We start from the raw sequence: 17636 nt of genomic DNA, 5'->3' as shown, positions 1-17636 counted from the left end.
AAAGGATCATACACCATGATCAAGTGGGGTTTTTCCCAGGAATGCAAGGATTCTTCAGTATACTCAAATCAATCAATGTGATACACCATATTAACAAAGTGAAGGATAAAAAACATATGATCATCTTAATAGAGGCAGAAAAAGCTTTTGACAAAATTCAACACCCATTTAGGATAAAAAAAAAAAAACCCAGAAAGTAGGCATAGAGGGAACTTACCTCAACATAAAAAGGACCATATATGACAAACCCACAGCCAACATCGTTCTCAATGGTGGAAAGCTGAAAGCATTTCCACTAAGATCAGGAGCAAGACAGGCTGCCCACTCTCACCACTATTATTCAACATAGTTTTGGAAGTTTTAACCACAGCAATCAAAGAAGAAAAAGAAATAAAATGAATCCAAATCAGAAAAGAAGAAATAAAGCTGTCACTGTTTGCAGATGACATGATACTATACATAGAGAATCCTAAATACGCTACCAGAAAACTACTAGAGCTAAGCAGTGAATTTGGTAAAGTAGCAGGATACAAAATTAATGCACAGAAATCCCTTGCATTCCTATACAGCAATGATGAAAAATCTGAAAGAGAAATTAAGGAAACACTCCCATTTACCACTGCAACAAAAAGAATAAAATACCTAGGAATAAGTCTACCTACAGAGACAAAAGACCTGTATGCAGAAAATTATAAGACACTGATCATAGAAATTTAAGATGATACAAACAGATGGAGAGATATACCATGTTCTTGGATTGGAAGAATCAACATTGTGAAAATGACTATACTACCCAAAGCAATCTATAGATTCCGTGCAATTCCTATCAAACTACCAATGTCATTTTTCACAGAACTAGAACCAAAAATTTCACAATTTGTATGGAAACACAGAAGACCCCAAATAGCCATAGTAATCTTGAGAAAGAAAAACGGTGCTGGAGTAATCAGGCTCCCTGACTTCAGACTATACTACAGAGTTACAGTAATCAAGGCAGTATGGTGTTGGCACAAAAACAGAAATATAGATCAATGGAACAGGATAGAAAGCCCAGAGATAAACCCACGCACATATGGTCACCTTATTTTTGGTAAAGGAGGCAAGAATATACATTGGAGAAAAGGCAGACTCTTCAGTAAATGGTGCTGGGAAAACTGGACAGCTACAGGTAAAAGAATGAAATTAGAGCACACCCTAACACCATACATAAAAATAAACTCAAAATGGATTAAAGACCTAAATATAAAGCCAGACACTATCAAACTCTTAGAGGAAAACATAGGCAGAACACTCTATGACATAAATCACAGCAAGATCCTTTTTGACCTACCTCCTACAGCAATGGAAATAAAAACAAAAATAAACAAGTGGGACCTAATGAAACTTAAAAGCTTTTGCACAGCAAAGGAAACCATAAACAATACGAAAAGACAACCCTCAAAATGGGAGAAAATATTTTCAAACGAAGCAACTGACAAAGGATTAATCTCCAAAATATACAAGCAGCTCATGCAGCTCAATGTCAAAAAAACAAACAACCCAATCCAAAAATGGGCAGAAGACCTAAATAGACATTTGTCCAAAGAAGATATTCAGATTGCCAACAAACCCATGAAAGGATGCTCAACATCACTACCCATTAGAGAAATACAACTCAGAACCACAATGAGGTATCACCTCACACCAGTCAGAATGGCCATCATCAAAAAGTCTGCAAACAATAAATGCTGGATTGGTTGTGCAGAAAAGGGGACCCTCTTGCACTGTTGGTGGGAATGTAAATTGATACAGCCTCTATGGAGAGCAGTATGGAGTTTCCTTAACTAAAAATAGAACTACCATATGACCCAGCAGTCCCACTATGTGGCATATACCCTGAGAAAACCATAAGTCAAAAAAGAGTCATGTACCATAGTGTTCATTGCAGCTCTATTTACAATAGCCGGGACATGGAGGCAACCTAAGTGTCCATCGACAGATGAATGGACAAAGAAGATGTGGCATATATACAATGGAATATTACTCAGCCATAAAAAGAAACGAAATTGAGTTATTTGTAGTGAGGTGGATGGACCTAGAGTCTGTCATACAGAGTGAAGTAATTCAGAAAGAGAAAAACAAATACTATATGCTGACGCATATATATGGAATCTAAAAAAAAAAAAATGTCATGAAGAACCTAGGGGCAGGACAGGAATAAAGATGCAGACATAGACAGTGGAGTTGAGGACACGGGGAGGGGGAAGGGTTAGCTGGGAGGAAGTGAGAGGGTGGCATGGACATATATACACTACCAAACGTAGGGTAGATAGCTAGTGGGAAGCAGCCGCATAGCACAGGGAGATCAGCTCCGTGCTTTGTGACCACCTAGAGGGGTGGGAGAGGGAGGAGATATGGGGATATAGGTATATGTATAGCTGACTCACTTTGTTATAAAGCAGAAACTAACACACCATTGTAAAGCAATTATACTCCAATAAAGACATTTAAAATTAAAAAATGCTACAGAAGAAAACAAAACTTTAGGAAAATTGATGAAACAATAATGACAAAATGAGTGTTTTTGAAATTTTCCAAAATAAAAATCTTAAGAATATGTAATATCCCAATTTTGAATGACAGCCCCTTCAGGCTAATTTCTTATTCTTTTGACATGTCATCATTTTTTGAGTGCTTTCTTTCAGAGCACAATGTCCCAGGCTCACTTTCTGTCTTTATTGCTTATGTTCGTTATCTATTCCTACGTAAAAGAAATTACAGTAGTTGCCCCTTACCCATGGTTTCTCTTCCCACAGTTTCAGTTACCAGTCAGCTATGATCCAAAAATATTAAATGGAAAATTCCAAAAGTAATCTATTGATAAGTTTGAAGTTGCATGCTGTTATGAGAAGCATGATGAAATCTCATGCCATCCAGCTTTGTCCCTCTCCATCCTGCCCAGGACGTTGAATCATACCATTGTCCAGTGTATCCCACCAGTTAGTCACTTAGTGGTTGTTGTAGGTCATCAGATTGACTGTCACAGTATTACAGTGTTTGTGTTCAAGTAACCCTTATTTTACTTAATAATCGTCTGAATGCCCAAGAGTAGTGATGCTGGCAATTCCGATATGTCAAAGAGAAGCCGTAAGTGCCTCCTTTAAGTGAATAGGTGAAAGTTCTAGACTTAACAAGGAAAGAAAAAAATCATACGCTGAGTTTGCTAAGATTTTCGTTAAGAATAGATTTCTATCTGAAATTGTGAGGAAGGAAAAAGAAATTCCTATTAGTTTTGCTGTCACACCTCAAACTTCAAAAGTGATAGCCACAGTGCTTGATGAGTTCTTAGTTAAGATGGAAAAGGTGTTAAATTTATACAGCATGTTTTGAGAGAGAGAGAGAGACCACATTCACATAACTTTTATTACAGTATGTTGTTATAATTGTCCTATTTTATTAGTTATTTTTGTTAATCTCTTACTATGCCTAATTTATCAATTAAACTTTATCATAGGCATGTTTGTATCGGCAAAAAAACATAGTATATAGAGGGTTCGGAATGATCCGCAGTTTCAGACATCTGCTGGGGGTCTTGGAATGTATCCCACATGGATAGAAGGGGAGTACCATACTTGAAAACTTAGAGGCTTAAAGCAATAAGTATTCATGGTCTCATATAGTTTCTGTGGGTCAGAAATTTGTGACTGGCTTAGCTGTTCATTTGGTTTAGATTCTCTCATAGGGTTGCAGTTAAGATGTTAGCCAGGGCTTTAACCTCTGAAGTCTTGATAGTAAATTTGCTTCTTCCATAACGGTTCATTCACATGGTTGGCAAGTTAGTGTTGACTGTTGGTAGGAGGCCTTAGATCCTTACCATGTTGACCTCTCAGTGGACTGTTTCAAGTCTGCCAGCCTCCCTCGGAATGAATGGTCCAAAAGAGAGTAAGGAGGACACTTGTGTGTGTTTTATGACCTCAAGAGTCATACAATATAATTCCCACAATATTCCTTAGATTACAGCCTTATTCATTTTCAGAAGAGATTATATTAAGGGCATGAATACCAGGAGACAATGGTCAATTGGGAGTCACCTTGTAGGCTGATACTACATTACCCTAGCACAGGAATCTCCCACGAGCCCTTGTTCCTTTTGATATAGAGTAATATGTAAAGATCAAAATCTTGTTACTAGGGTTACTCATTGTCAATTGGTTATCATTTGCGCTAGGCACCATTCGTACACAGAGCTAAGAAATATATATATTTCTCTATATATACACATATGTTTAAATCATGCATTCATATTGATATTTCTGACTTAAATTTAGCATAAGAGGGTTTTTACCTCTTTGCTTTTATGTTTTCCATTTTTATTTTTTGGAAATATGTAAAAAATTTACATACTTAAAAAGTCAAAACCATGTAAAAAATATATATATATATTTAGAGAAGTCTTTCTTATATGCCTCCCTCTACACCCCTTTGCTACCAGTAACCATTTTTATTTGTTTTTGGTCTATCCTTCCAGTGTTTCATTCTGCAAATATAGATAAATGCATGCACACATACAAATATGTGTATTCTTATTCTCCATTCTCCTCCCTCTCAATCTCCTGTCTCCTACAAAGGATAGCATACTTTATATGGTGTTCTGTGCCTTACATTTTAATTTAATAGTATATCCTGGGTATTACTCCATAACTTTATTTGGAGATCTTCATTTTCGTATGGCTATATATGATCTATTACGTGGATATAGTATTGAGAGTCTTTTGGGTCAGTCTTTTGCTGGAAATAATGTGCATCAGATAATATTGTGTTATTTGGTACTTGTACCAGGTGTGTTGGTGGGGTAGATTGCTAAAGTGGGACTGCTGGGGCAAAGGAAAAATATGTATACAATTTTGTTGGATATTGGCAAATTCCCCTTCATAGGTATTATGCCATTTTTGCTGTCCCATTGGAGATATTGTGAGGATTAAATGAGTTCATGTGTGTAGAGTGCCTGACACGATGACCATTTATTCAAAATAGCTGTTACCCTAAAGTCAACATCCTTAGACCTTTCCTACATTGTCAGATGAATTTCAAGACTTCTCAGTATCCTGCATACATTTCTAGATATATATTTCACTTTACATGTAGCCCCTTTAATTGCTTTGTGCAGAACTAAACATGACACTCAGTGGTAGATCATTCCAAAATGTTTATCTTATATGTTTAAGAGGTTGAAAAACAACCTGAAAGAAGAATCAGATAGGAGGCCCTATTCTTTCATACGTTCTCAAACATTGGGGTTTACATTTATAAAGTGGCAATTTACATCGGAATGTTTCTGTCCCATAAAACCATTCAACATTATGATGGTAAATTCCTTCAAGATAATAAACTGTAGAATACTTTGGGGAAATCATTTTCCTAACTGAGCCTGCATTTTAATATTTTATTTTTGGAACCACCTATAGTTTAGCTAGTTGAATACAGGCTAAGGGGAAGGGCTCTAATCTGTTCAATGATCACAGGCTGTACCCCTCTTGATTATTGCCTAACAGATTTATGGCTTAATTACAAGAACAATCAAATATAAATGAGTCCAGAGACATTGTTAGTATATGCTTTAAAAATAAGTGAAAATTTACTAGCTGCTGATGGTATTAAAAAAGGATTACTTGCTAAAGTACTTTTAGAATAGTTTATTTAACCTAGGGGAGATAACTGTTAACATTAAGATTAAAACTCTAGAAGAATTATTTCTCCATTGGTTCCAGTATTTTTATATTCATAACTGGTTTTTTAGAAATGTTTTTGTTTTTATTTAAACAAGTAGTAATATATCTAAAATAAGTAGCTATTTAATAAAGTAATAGTAATAAAGTAATTTGAATAAAACTAGATGCATTTATTTTAGTAGTTTGTTAATAAGCTTTTCTGAAAATTCTCTGTTATATTATCTGCCAGTGCTTCATTATCTTTGTAACATTCTAGATTTATAAATTAGTACATGACACTCTTATTCTTTGCCCATTTAAATTTATTTCTAGGTGCTAACTGCCAAAGAAAGGAAAACTCAGATTGATGATAGAAACAAATTGACTGAGCATTTTATCATCACATTGCCTATGTTGCTATCAAAGGTACAGTTTCATTTACAGTTTTGTGATAATATGCCACTGAGTTTGCTTATTACACTGTACTATTAAAGTAGTTACTTCGTTTTCTTTGCTTCTCCTTCTAGTATTCTGCAGATGCAGAGAAGGTAGCAAACTTGCTACAAATCCCACAGTATTTTGATCTAGAAATTTATAGCACAGGTAGAATGGAAAAGGTAAGACGCTATAAAATTGAAATTCTGCTATTATAGTCAGTTTTATTAACTGAATTATTTTATTTTCATGTAATATATAGGCTTATTTGTTATTTGACAGATGCTTTTTTAAATTTTTATTATTAATCTAAATATCATAGTTTTTCTTTTTTTCCTCCTCAGCATCTAGATGCTTTACTAAAACAGATTAAATTTGTTGTGGAGAAACACGTAGAATCAGATGTTCTAGAAGCCTGCAGTAAAACCTATAGCATCTTATGCAGTGAAGAGTATACCATCCAGAACAGAGTTGACATAGCTCGAAGCCAACTGATTGATGAGTTTGTAGATCGATTCAATCATTCTGTGGAAGATCTATTGCAAGAGGTCTGTTTTAAAGTTAATGTGTACATATAATGATTTTGGCTAATAATTTTTCAAGGTAGCTGAGTTTTAAATTGTTTCCATTTTAAAATAAAATCTAGTAGAATTCTCTACTCCTTTCAAAACTTAGCAGCATTATTGCAGTTGTTCATTTTATGAAGATCAGCCTTAGTTACACTTCATTTTTATTTTAAAAAACTGTTTCATAAAAGACAGACTTTTTTTTCTCTTTTAAGAAAAGTCTGACTTTTCTTAAGTCATTTTTTCATTTTCTATTCCTGGGACCTAATTTGCATTTTAATATTACTGAACTATTACGTGTTAATGAATAGAACATAAAAATTGTGTGCTTATAAAGGATGGCTTACCAGTGGTGTGCCCAAGATAGCAGCAAACATCTCCAACTGGTTATTTTTATAATTATTTCTGTGATTCCTGCCTCTTGCCCTCTCCTTTCAATCTATGTAAGGCAATCTGGAATTCCCACAGCTTTGTATGTCCTGACGGCCAGGCTGATAGGATTTACTTTTAATCCATGTAATCAGTTTTCCCCTACTTTTAATTTTTAATTTTAACTTTTAATTTTTTTCAACCATTTTTTGATTTTCATTGTGATTTTGAAGTTACAGATGTAACTGACAATCAGTAAAATCTTTGAGATAACCAATAAAATCTTTAAAGTACCTATCCTTTCACTCAGCAGTTTCAAGGAATTTATCCAAAGGTATTAATCAGAAAATTGTACAAAGTCACGTTTATGACATTGTTTAAAATGCAAAAGTGGTTATTTCTGGGTGTTGGGCTTATGGGTGTTTTTTACTTTTTGGTTTTTTGCTTATTTGTATTTTCTCATTTATCAACAGTGAATGTATACTATTTATATAATAAAAAAATTTTTCTTTTGGCAGTAAGTATTAATAGACTTCCATGTGAATTTGAGGATGAGTAAATTTATGGTATTAAGGTACTGTCTGCTTTTTTTTATAGGGAGAAGAAGCTGATGATGATGATATTTACAATGTTCTTTCTACATTAAAGCGGTTAACCTCCTTCCACAAGTATGTCATTTTATTTAAAGTAGGTTTAATGAATAACCTATATTAGTCAACATAAAACAAACTGATTGTAATGTTTAACATCCATGTAACAATGGGAAATTTTAGAGAAATATTGAGATGTTGTGATGTTTTCTTTTTATTATTCAGATTTCCTCCAGATAAATTACGAGTTTTTATTATAATTTGATTACTTAAGGAGTAAAATTTATCATTCAGTGTAATGAATGTACACTGTACACTATAAAAGTTTAAGATAATCAGTATAATTAACAAATTAGATGGGCTTATTTTGCAAGCTAGAGTTTTTATAGGTATAATTTTCAGTTGATAGCTCTTAGAAATCTTACTAAATAAAAATCACAGCTTTGGAGAAAGCCACAAAATTATTTCTATAAGCTTTTTTTCCTGAATTGTTCTTGTTTGTCTAGTTTGTTTATTATTGTGTTCTTACTATGTAGATAGAACTGTTGGATTTGAATAAGGAAAATAAGGCTCAGATCAATGAAATAGGTGTCATTTTCAAATTGTAATTTGCATATTCCTTGTAATGAAACATGCTTATCTTCTCCATAAAGAAAGGAAAATAAAGAACTTTGTTGTGAAAAAGAATGTTTAGGTGTAGCCCTTACTTTGATGAATACTTCAGATTTCAAAAGCAGTGTCTAAAATCTAAGCCTTTTCTGTATGCACAAGTACATTTTTGGAATTCCATGGAGAAGCAAACTCTTACTTGAAAAAATATTTTGACATCTGAAAATAAAAGTTGACAACCAGTGTCAAAACTCCTATTTAAGAAAATATTTTGACGTTTGAAAATAAAAGTTGACAGCCAGTAATCATGCTATTTTTAGTAGCAGAGCTCATGAGAATTTACACTGTCAGTGTTATCTCATTCAGAAGTCCTCAGCACATGTAAATAGCTACACTAAAGTTTTTGAACTGTGCCATATTTCCTTTACCCTGACTTTGTCTTTATTTATCTCCATCTCGTGAATACAAATCTCTTTTTCAAAAATACACATGTATTTGTACTTTGAAATTCTGAACGAATTTGTTTAAATGTGCTTTAAAACATACTAGAAAGAAAGAAATGGTAACCTTCACTTTAACATATGAAGTTTTATTATTATTGATTTCTTTTAATGAATTCCTAATATCAGCTTCCATTCTGTCTTTCTCTACCCGTCTCCCTCTTCTCTTCTCCCCCTCTCATTCCCCCCTTCTTTTTTTCTTTCTCTCTTTCTTTGTTTTTTTCTCCCTCTCCCTCTTTCTCTTTTTCCTTCTAAGTTTGAGGACTTGAACATTTCCTTATGGAACTTTTACAATTCTACTAGAAAATGAAGTTACTTTATTCTTCCCCCATTGAAACTGAGCTCAACAAATTTAAACCTTCCTCCACTCTAGAATAAAGTTAATGCATTTTTGTTTATTTTAGCGCTCATGATCTCACAAAATGGGATCTGTTTGGTAATTGCTACAGATTATTGAAGACTGGAATTGAACATGGAGCTATGCCAGAACAGGTAGGAGTTTATTGATATTCTTTTTTTTTTTTTTTTATTAGTTTCTGCTTTATAACAAAGTGAATCAGTCATACATATACATCTGTTCCCACATCCCCTCCCTCATGCATCTCCCTCCCTCCCACCCTCCCCATCCCACCCCTCCAGGCGGTCACAAAGCACCGAGCTGATCTCCCTGTGCTCTGCGGCTGCTTCCCACTATCTATCTACCTTACGTTTGGTAGTGTATATATGTCCATGCCTCTCTTTCCCTTTGTCACAGCTTACCCTTCCCCTTCCCCATATCCTCAAGTCCATTCTCAAGTAGGTCTGTGTCTTTATTCCCGTTTTACCCCTAGGTTCTTCATGACATTTTTTTTTTTTAATTCCATATATATGTGTTAGCATACGGTATTTGTCTTTCTCTTTCTGACTTACTTCACTCTGTATGACAGACTCTAGGTCTATCCACCTCATTACAAATAGCTCAGTTTCATTTCTTTTTATGGCTTAGTAATATTCCATTGTATATATGTGCCACATCTTCTTTATCCATTCATCCGATGATGGACACTTAGGTTGTTTCCAGCTCCGGGCTATTGTGAATAGAGCTGCAATGAACATTTTGGTACATGTCTCTTTTTGAATTATGGTTTTCTCAGGGTATATGCCTAGTAGTGGGATTGCTGGGTCATATGGTAGTTCTATTTTTAGTTTTTTAAGGAACCTCCATACTGTTCTCCATAGTGGCTGTACCAATTCACATTCCCACCAGCAGTGCAAGAGTGTTCCCTTTTCTCCACACCCTCTCCAGCATTTATTGTTTCTAGATTTCTTGATGATGGCCATTCTGACTGGTGTGAGATGATATCTCATTGTAGTTTTGATTTGCATTTCTCTAATGATTAATGATGTTGAGCATTCTTTCATGTGTTTGTTGGCAGTCTGTATATCTTCTTTGGAGAAATGCCTATTTAAGTCTTCTGCCCATTTTTGGATTGGGTTGTTTGTTTTTTTGCTATTGAGCTGCATGAGCTGTTTATAAATTTTGGAGATTAATCCTTTGTCAGTTGCTTCATTTGCAAATATTTTCTGATATTCTTTTTGTGTCATTTTTGAAAGCTTTTCTGATATCGTGTAGGATTATCAAAAGCCTTTCATGGAACATAGTTGATGATTCTTAAACGCAGCCACTTCCTTTGAGAATTATTGCCATAGTGATTCAATGTTACAGATAGGTATATCTTCAGATTTGAACAGAAAAGAATAGAAAAAGTTTGCTATAATATAACAAAAGTTTAATATTAATATTTAATTTTGACATAAACATTATTACTCTTTTAGGGAAAATACCATTACTTACTATAGTAGCAATTTCAAAACTTCATCAGTTTAATATAATGAAAATTTCTGATCATGGCTGTATTTCGGGCACTGTTCTAGGTTATGATAATAGTAAGCCTTAGATATGGCTTAGTTTTTGTGATGAATCATATTTACATAAGTTTGGAGACATTTAGCAGATTTTAGACTTTTTTGCATTCATATGTAAGTTGGAGTGAAAAGGGCAGGAATTCAACAGACTTTCTCCAGTCTGGAAGAGACTTGGAATAGTCAACTTAATTATCATACAGAGAATTAAGAATTTAATACTTCTGTATGAGAATTAACTTGTTACTTACTAATTAACAATTAAAATTATTGCTAATTAACAGTAACAATCTGTTATTAAGAATTAGGAGTTATTTTATACATTGCAGACACTCATTCATGTAGACCAAAACACCAACCCCATAAGTTAGGTATAAGGTGGTGTTTAGGTGTGAGCTCATCCATTCCTGTTTTGGTAATATGGGATGCTTAGATGACACTTCATTATACTAAAGTAATCAATAGATATAACAAAATTATAATTTCATGTTAAAAGTTCATCATAGAAACAATGCTTTATTATTGCTATGATTAACTCTTAAATTGCCTTAATTCATGTCTTTGATCTCTACTTTGTAGCCACTCTTAATAACAAATGTCCCTGATTGTGTTAGGTGTTTTATTATAGTTTGTGGAAAGATGCTGAACATTTGACCCCTTGTTTTTCTTCATTTATTGTTGACTCTTCAGCTTTGATCCTCTTTTCATCTCAAACTTTTCAGTAGCCTAAATGCAATTCACTGATATTCTAAGCTGTGCTTCAGAGTTGAAAGGGAGTGATAGAGTTAAGATAGTCTTTTTTTTTGGTTTTCACATTTTCCTCAAGAAGAGAATAAGAATAGCACTTCTCTGTTTTATCTGGAGATTATAACTATATCTAAATTTATTTTTAATTCTCCATACCATCATTTATTGTCTTAGACCTGACTTGTTACAGTCTCACAATGTTTTTCTGTGATTATGTTGGTTTTCTATTATTTATTTTTACTGCATATGCATTATCTACCCAATTTTATTTTAATTTCTTTGAGTAAGAGAGCATTTATGTGAGATTTGCTTTAACTTTGTTAACTTCTTAGACACATATTCTTTATTAATTTAAACATGTGTATGAAGTTTGAGTACCTCACTACTAGATTGTACTCTTATTCATTTTAGCAATCAGAAATTATTTAGCATTTAGCACCTCTTAGAAACATCTCTTTAGATACCCAGTACTGAGAATCCAAAACCCGTATTCAGCCGTTTCTTCATAGGACCATGCAAGCTTACTTTTTTAGATTCCAACTCTGTTCCTTTTAATTAGAATCCAAGAAAATACTTCTAGAGCAAGGATATCAAAGAACTGCCAAAATGTTTGCTGTTTGTTAACCCTCAGTTATGCTTAACATTTTGAAGATACCTTAAAACTTTCTAGCTATTTTGGGGGAACTGTACTGTCCTTATACGCTTGACTGTTTGTTTTCCATGGTAACCATTTCAACTAGAAGTTTCACAGTCCCACTCTTCAGGATTAACTGAATTCTTTTTTCCTTCCTCTTTCTGTGATCTACCTTTTCTCATGTCAGTGCTATTTTAACTATTATAGTAGAATAGGTAAAACCAAAGTTTAAAAAATTTAGCTATTCTTAAAATACTTTTTTTAAAGTTGAATTATAGAAAAGTTATAATCGAAAAATCAACTCTTCTTATTTCCTTCAATTCATCAATTGTCAATACTTTTTCCCAGTTGTACTCTTACATGCTTGTGCACCTCTCTATTGCTCTCTCTCCCTCTCGCTCTTCCTCCCCCTATAATATTAACATGCATGTGTACAATAAATATTAATAATATTTTTATAGCAATTTTTCTCCAGCCCAGGATCCAAGCCATAATAGCACATTGTATTTCTTTTTTTTTTTTTAGAAAATTTTTAAAAATTTATTTCTTTATTTTTGGCTGTGCTTGGTCTTCGTTGCTGCACATGGGCTTTCTCAAGTTGGTTGCGAGTGGGGCCTGCTCTTCGTTGAGGTGCATGGGCTTCTCACTGCGGTAGCTTCTCTTGTTGTGGAGCACAGGCTCTAGGCGTGTGGGCTTCAGTAGTTGTGGTGCATGGGCTCCAGTAGTTGTGGTGCGTGGGCTCAGTAGTTGTGGCTCATGGGCTCTAGAGCACAGGCTCAGTAGTTGTGGCACACGGGCTTAGTTGCTCCATGGCATGTGGAATCTTCCCAACCAGGGCTCGAACCCATGTCCCCTGCAGTGGCAGGTGGATTCTTAACCACTGCACCACCAGGGAAGTCCCACATTGCATTTTTGTAATGTCTTTTTTTTGTTCTCCTTTAATCTGAATGGTTTTTCAGGCTTTGCCTTTCATGATGTTGACATTTGGAAGAGTACAGGCCAGTTATTTTATAGAATGTTCTTCATTTACTTTTGTCTGATCTACACGTTTAGATTGAGATTATGCATTCGTGGCAGGAATGCTACATAAATGATACTCTGTTTTCAGTGAATCACATCAGGAAGCACATGATGGCAGTTTGTTCAGTATTGGTGATAATTAATTTTGATCACTTTAGTAAGTGAGGTCTGCTAAGTATCTCCCGTGTAGAGTTACCATTTTCTTTTTTAATGAATAAGTAATCTGTGAGAATATTCTTTAAGACTGTGTAAATAATCCTGTTTCTTATCAAACTTTGACATAATAATTTGAGTATTCTTTTGTGATTTTGCCTGACTCGTTTATTATTATGATAGTCACAAAATGGTAACTGAAGTGGTGATTTTCTAACTCTGTCATTTATTTTATATTTATTTGTTGGCCCTCTGCTATAAGGAAGAACTTTCCCTTCTCCCTTTGGTTATTTATGTATTTATTAATTTGTTTACCTTTTTAAATTTTAAATTTATTTTTTAAAATTTAGTATCAGTATGGACTCATGGGTTTCTGTTTTATTCCTATTCTGTTCATCTGGTTAAAACAGTTCTATTGTTATTCATTTTGGTGCTGAAATTGTTGCAAATTTAGCCAGAGGGAATTTCTTTCCAGCCTGTTCCTATGTGCTTTAAATATTTTTTTGAGCACTTCCATACTTTCTGGCACAAGAATATGTTCCAGGGTCTGTTTATGCCTACCCCTATGCTAATGAATTCTTAACCTATGGAAAATATAAAACTTACTGCAGTTCCTTAACACAATAGTCATTAGTTTGTAAAGAACCCACATTTCAGAATTTATTGTAGTATTCCTTCATACATTTTTTTGTAAAATGAAGGCAAAAAATATTAAGATTCTTTTTATCCTGTTTTGTGGCCTTTGTGCCAGTTTCCTGTTGGTGTATCTGTATATCTGTAAGTTTAAACCTTCTCTTAGGCAACATCTAAGAAAAATTAAATATTAAAACTCTGCTTCAATACATAGTTCCAAGAATGTCTTTCCAGATTCTAAAAATTGAAAGCCAATAAAGAACAATTCATAAATTATTTTGGTAAATATATGCTATATAACAAAATAGTATGATTAAACCCATAAAGAAGGAAATGTAATCATATCAGTAACTTTGGGCCTATCAAGCCATCAATAATAGAAAATTTAAGTTTTGTACTTATTATGTACCAGGTACTATTTTAAGTCTTTATGTGCATACATTTCTTGAAGCCTCATGACAGCCCTATAGAATATACATCGTTATTCTCATTTTATTGGTTATGAAACTGAAACATAGAGATATTAAATAACTTGCCTGAAGTCTCATAGCTGTTGCATACCCACTTTAACCAAGCTTTTAAATTCTTTTCATTGTCTCTTCAAATTTTCTACTGCTAATTTGCTACTACTGTTTATAGTATCCCATGCCTTCTGATGTTTGCCCCATATCAAACTCCTATTATTTTGTTTTTTGTTTTTTCCAAACTTCTTTTGTATTGTATTGTTTCAGTGGGAATTGTGGGGAGAGATTAGATGCTGGTACTTAACCTATCATTGTGAACTGGAAATCAACACATTTCTTTAGACAGAACATAATACAGGAGTTGTTTAATTTTAGTCCAGTTTTTGCTTATGACTATATTAAGGCTTATTTGTTACTAGCTTCAATGTTTGTGCTTTTCTTCGCATTTACTCAAAACTGTTACTGCAAACTCTGCTCTTTGCCACACTGATTCTTATTTTTTTAATTATTATGCAGTAAAACTGACTTGTCTTCCTGCCTGTGTAAAGTTATGAATTTTAACATATGTATAGATTTACGTAGTCACCACCACAATCAGGATACAAAACAGTTTCATCATCCCCAAAACTTCTTCATATTACCCCTTTATAGTCATATGATTGAGCTACTTACAACTCCTGAAAACCACCCGTCTGTTTTCCATCACTATAGTTTTGTCTTTCTGAGATTTCCAAATAAATGGAATTGTACACTATGTAAACCCTGAGCATAATGCCTTTGAGATTAATCCAAGTTGTTGTGTGAGTCAGTAGTTGGTTTGTTTTTACTGCTCAGTTGTATTCCATTGTGTAGATACACCACAGTTTGTTTTATTCATTCAACTGTTGAAAGATATTTGGGTTGTTTCCACCTTTTGGCTATCACAATAAAAAGTGCTATGAATATTGGTATACAGTCTTTCGTTTGAACATAAATTTTCATTTCTCTAAAGTAAATGACCAGGAGTATAATTGCTGGGTCTTATGTTAAGTGTATGTTTAACTTTATTAGAAACTGCCAAACCATTTTCCAAAGAGGCTGTACCATTCTGCATTTCTGCGAGCAGCGTATGAGAGTTCCAGTTGTTCTGCATCATCAGCACTTGATATTGTCAATATTTTTTACTCTAGCCATCCAAGTAGATATGTAGTGGTGTTTCACTGTGCTTTTTAATATATATTTTCTTAATGCTAATGACGTTGAACATCTTTTCATGTACTTATTTACCAGGCTTATGCCCTTTTTGGTGAAACCATGTTGATTATTAATTTGTACCTAAAGGCTCTTTTTAAAAGGAAATATTAATGTCACTCATGTTAACCAAGTCTAAATATGATAAAAAGATCAGTTTTGAAGCAGACTAGTATTAAGTTTAGTTCACTCTTTTGTCATGTACTTGTGCACTAAAAAATTTGAGCCTCCTTCCCCTTAAAGTCTCTTGCAAACAGAAAAGTAAAAGAGCCTAAATTTATCCCAGTCATTATGTGGATTTTCAGAATTTTAAACATGTCCTATATGTGTAGATAACATATATCTACACATGCATTTATTAGTTTCCTGTCAGGTTTTATTTTCAGGCAAATTCAGTTTTTCTAAACTTTAAACATTCTAAGAGTTTATCTCTTGGTCTTAACTTAGATGTAATAATACAGTTCATCTTCATTTTCAAGATATATCATTAGCTGTAGGTTGAATGATTCTCATTGATTCACTCTGCTAATCAAAGGTAGAGCTAGCTCCTTTAAATAGATAAAAGTATTAAGAAAAAAGGCTAATAAAAATTTTTATGTCGGTTAAGGTAATGCTAACTGCTATAATAGATTAATCTCAATATTTCAGAGGCTTAACACAATAGAAATGTATTTCTCATTACTATAAGGCACAATTAAAGGAAGCGGCGTGTCACTCCACTGCCAAGTCATTCAGGGACCCATGGTCTCTTGGGTTATTGGTATCCTGCTGGCAGATAGGGAAGGAGAAGATGGAGAAGGCAGTCCTGCTTCTTAACTAATTTTTGCCCAGAAGTGTGCAATATACATTACTATGTCCTTCCAGGTACCTCATTACCTTGTGGAAAAATGAGGTCAGAAGAGTAGGGTTGGAAGAAATTCTTAGTCATCAGACTAATAATTGGAATTATTTGAAGATCCTTTCCAGAGTCAGAGCAGTGTTAGTCAAGAAAAGGCAGAAGGACTGTGGTGCTAATAGGTTAGAATGATTTCTTTGGCTTTTTCAGTTTTTTATTGCTTGTCCTTCTTGTTTGACCTGTACTACAGAAAGATGAAGTTGCTAAATAAACGACTTTTGACGAGTTAGGATAACATTGCTAGTATAGGGCATAAACTCAATATGACTGATGAAAAGCCTGGAAGAAAGAGTTCTGAATTTTCTTTTGAAGTGTGATCAACTGTATTGTTATATAATTATACCTGTGAGAAAGCAAAATGTTTCCCAGTCAATGAGAGTGAGCTTTTTATTTTAAAATAATACAGTGGAGCCCTTTTAAAGTAAATGTATGATGAATACCAGTATATTGAAAATTAAAATGGGAGATGCTCTATTGGAAATAGGTATTGAAGTGACCAATCTCTCTCTTCTCTTATAACCACATCTAAGAAACTTGTGCACAACTTTGGAACACACTTTGAATAATTCCTAGTATATAGGTCATAGAAATGTAGAAGGAAAGGAACTGATATTTGTAATGATTAGGATAGATATAAGCAAAATCAAGCAGTTCTTCAACATTACTTTTTTCCATATCTTAATTTCCCATTGGTTAATGTTCATTTGTATATCACTCTTCTAGTAATTTAACAATGCAGATTGTTTCAAATTCAAGAAAAAGTTTTAAATCACACAAACCACTTTAGTACTTCTTATTATAAAGTAAAGGTTATCAAATGGTGTCTCAGAACCAGAGGTTTACCATATTGAGTATCCCCTAAGTATAGTAAGATGATTTCTTTAACATTAATGTTCATAAGTTGACAGTGTTTCAGTAGTCTTGTTTCTGACATTCTGACATGAATCAATCATTTAATTATCATGTTTAATAAAACCCTGACATCTCATTAGTTTTGTATGAAAAGCAGCACCACTCATCCCTCTAATTCTGATGAGTTATTTTCAGTGCTGAGTAGGTGCATTGGAGATATTTTTTTACTTACGTGATCTGAAACCTGAAATTTTTAAAGTAAAACCAGCCAAAATTGTACTTCGTGAAGCATTCCACTTACTGATTTCTCTTTGATTTATTCTCTACATTCTCTTAGGGTTTTTAGTTTA

The 17636-nt window shown here is 33.7% G+C and overlaps 1 protein-coding gene across 2 annotated transcripts in view; it reads left to right on the top strand.

Annotated features, from left to right (window-relative positions):
- Positions 1-17636, top strand: part of STAG1 (STAG1 cohesin complex component) — a gene marked incomplete at both ends in the record, with an annotated part of 314305 nt that overhangs the window by 256689 nt on the left and 39980 nt on the right. For both annotated transcript variants that reach the window (XM_079704598.1, XM_079704597.1), the window contains 5 exons: positions 6021-6113; positions 6215-6304; positions 6467-6670; positions 7655-7725; positions 9161-9248. In XM_079704598.1, the coding sequence (XP_079560724.1) occupies positions 6021-6113; positions 6215-6304; positions 6467-6670; positions 7655-7725; positions 9161-9248 (546 nt within the window). The remainder of the gene's footprint in view (positions 1-6020; positions 6114-6214; positions 6305-6466; positions 6671-7654; positions 7726-9160; positions 9249-17636) is intronic.

This window comes from Hyperoodon ampullatus (assembly GCF_949752795.1).
Source record: "Hyperoodon ampullatus genome assembly, chromosome: 5".
NCBI classification, from domain to species: Eukaryota; Metazoa; Chordata; class Mammalia; order Artiodactyla; family Ziphiidae; genus Hyperoodon; species Hyperoodon ampullatus.
The sequence above is the reverse complement of the archived record's forward strand: the minus strand, read 5'-3'. Positions and strand labels throughout refer to the sequence as shown.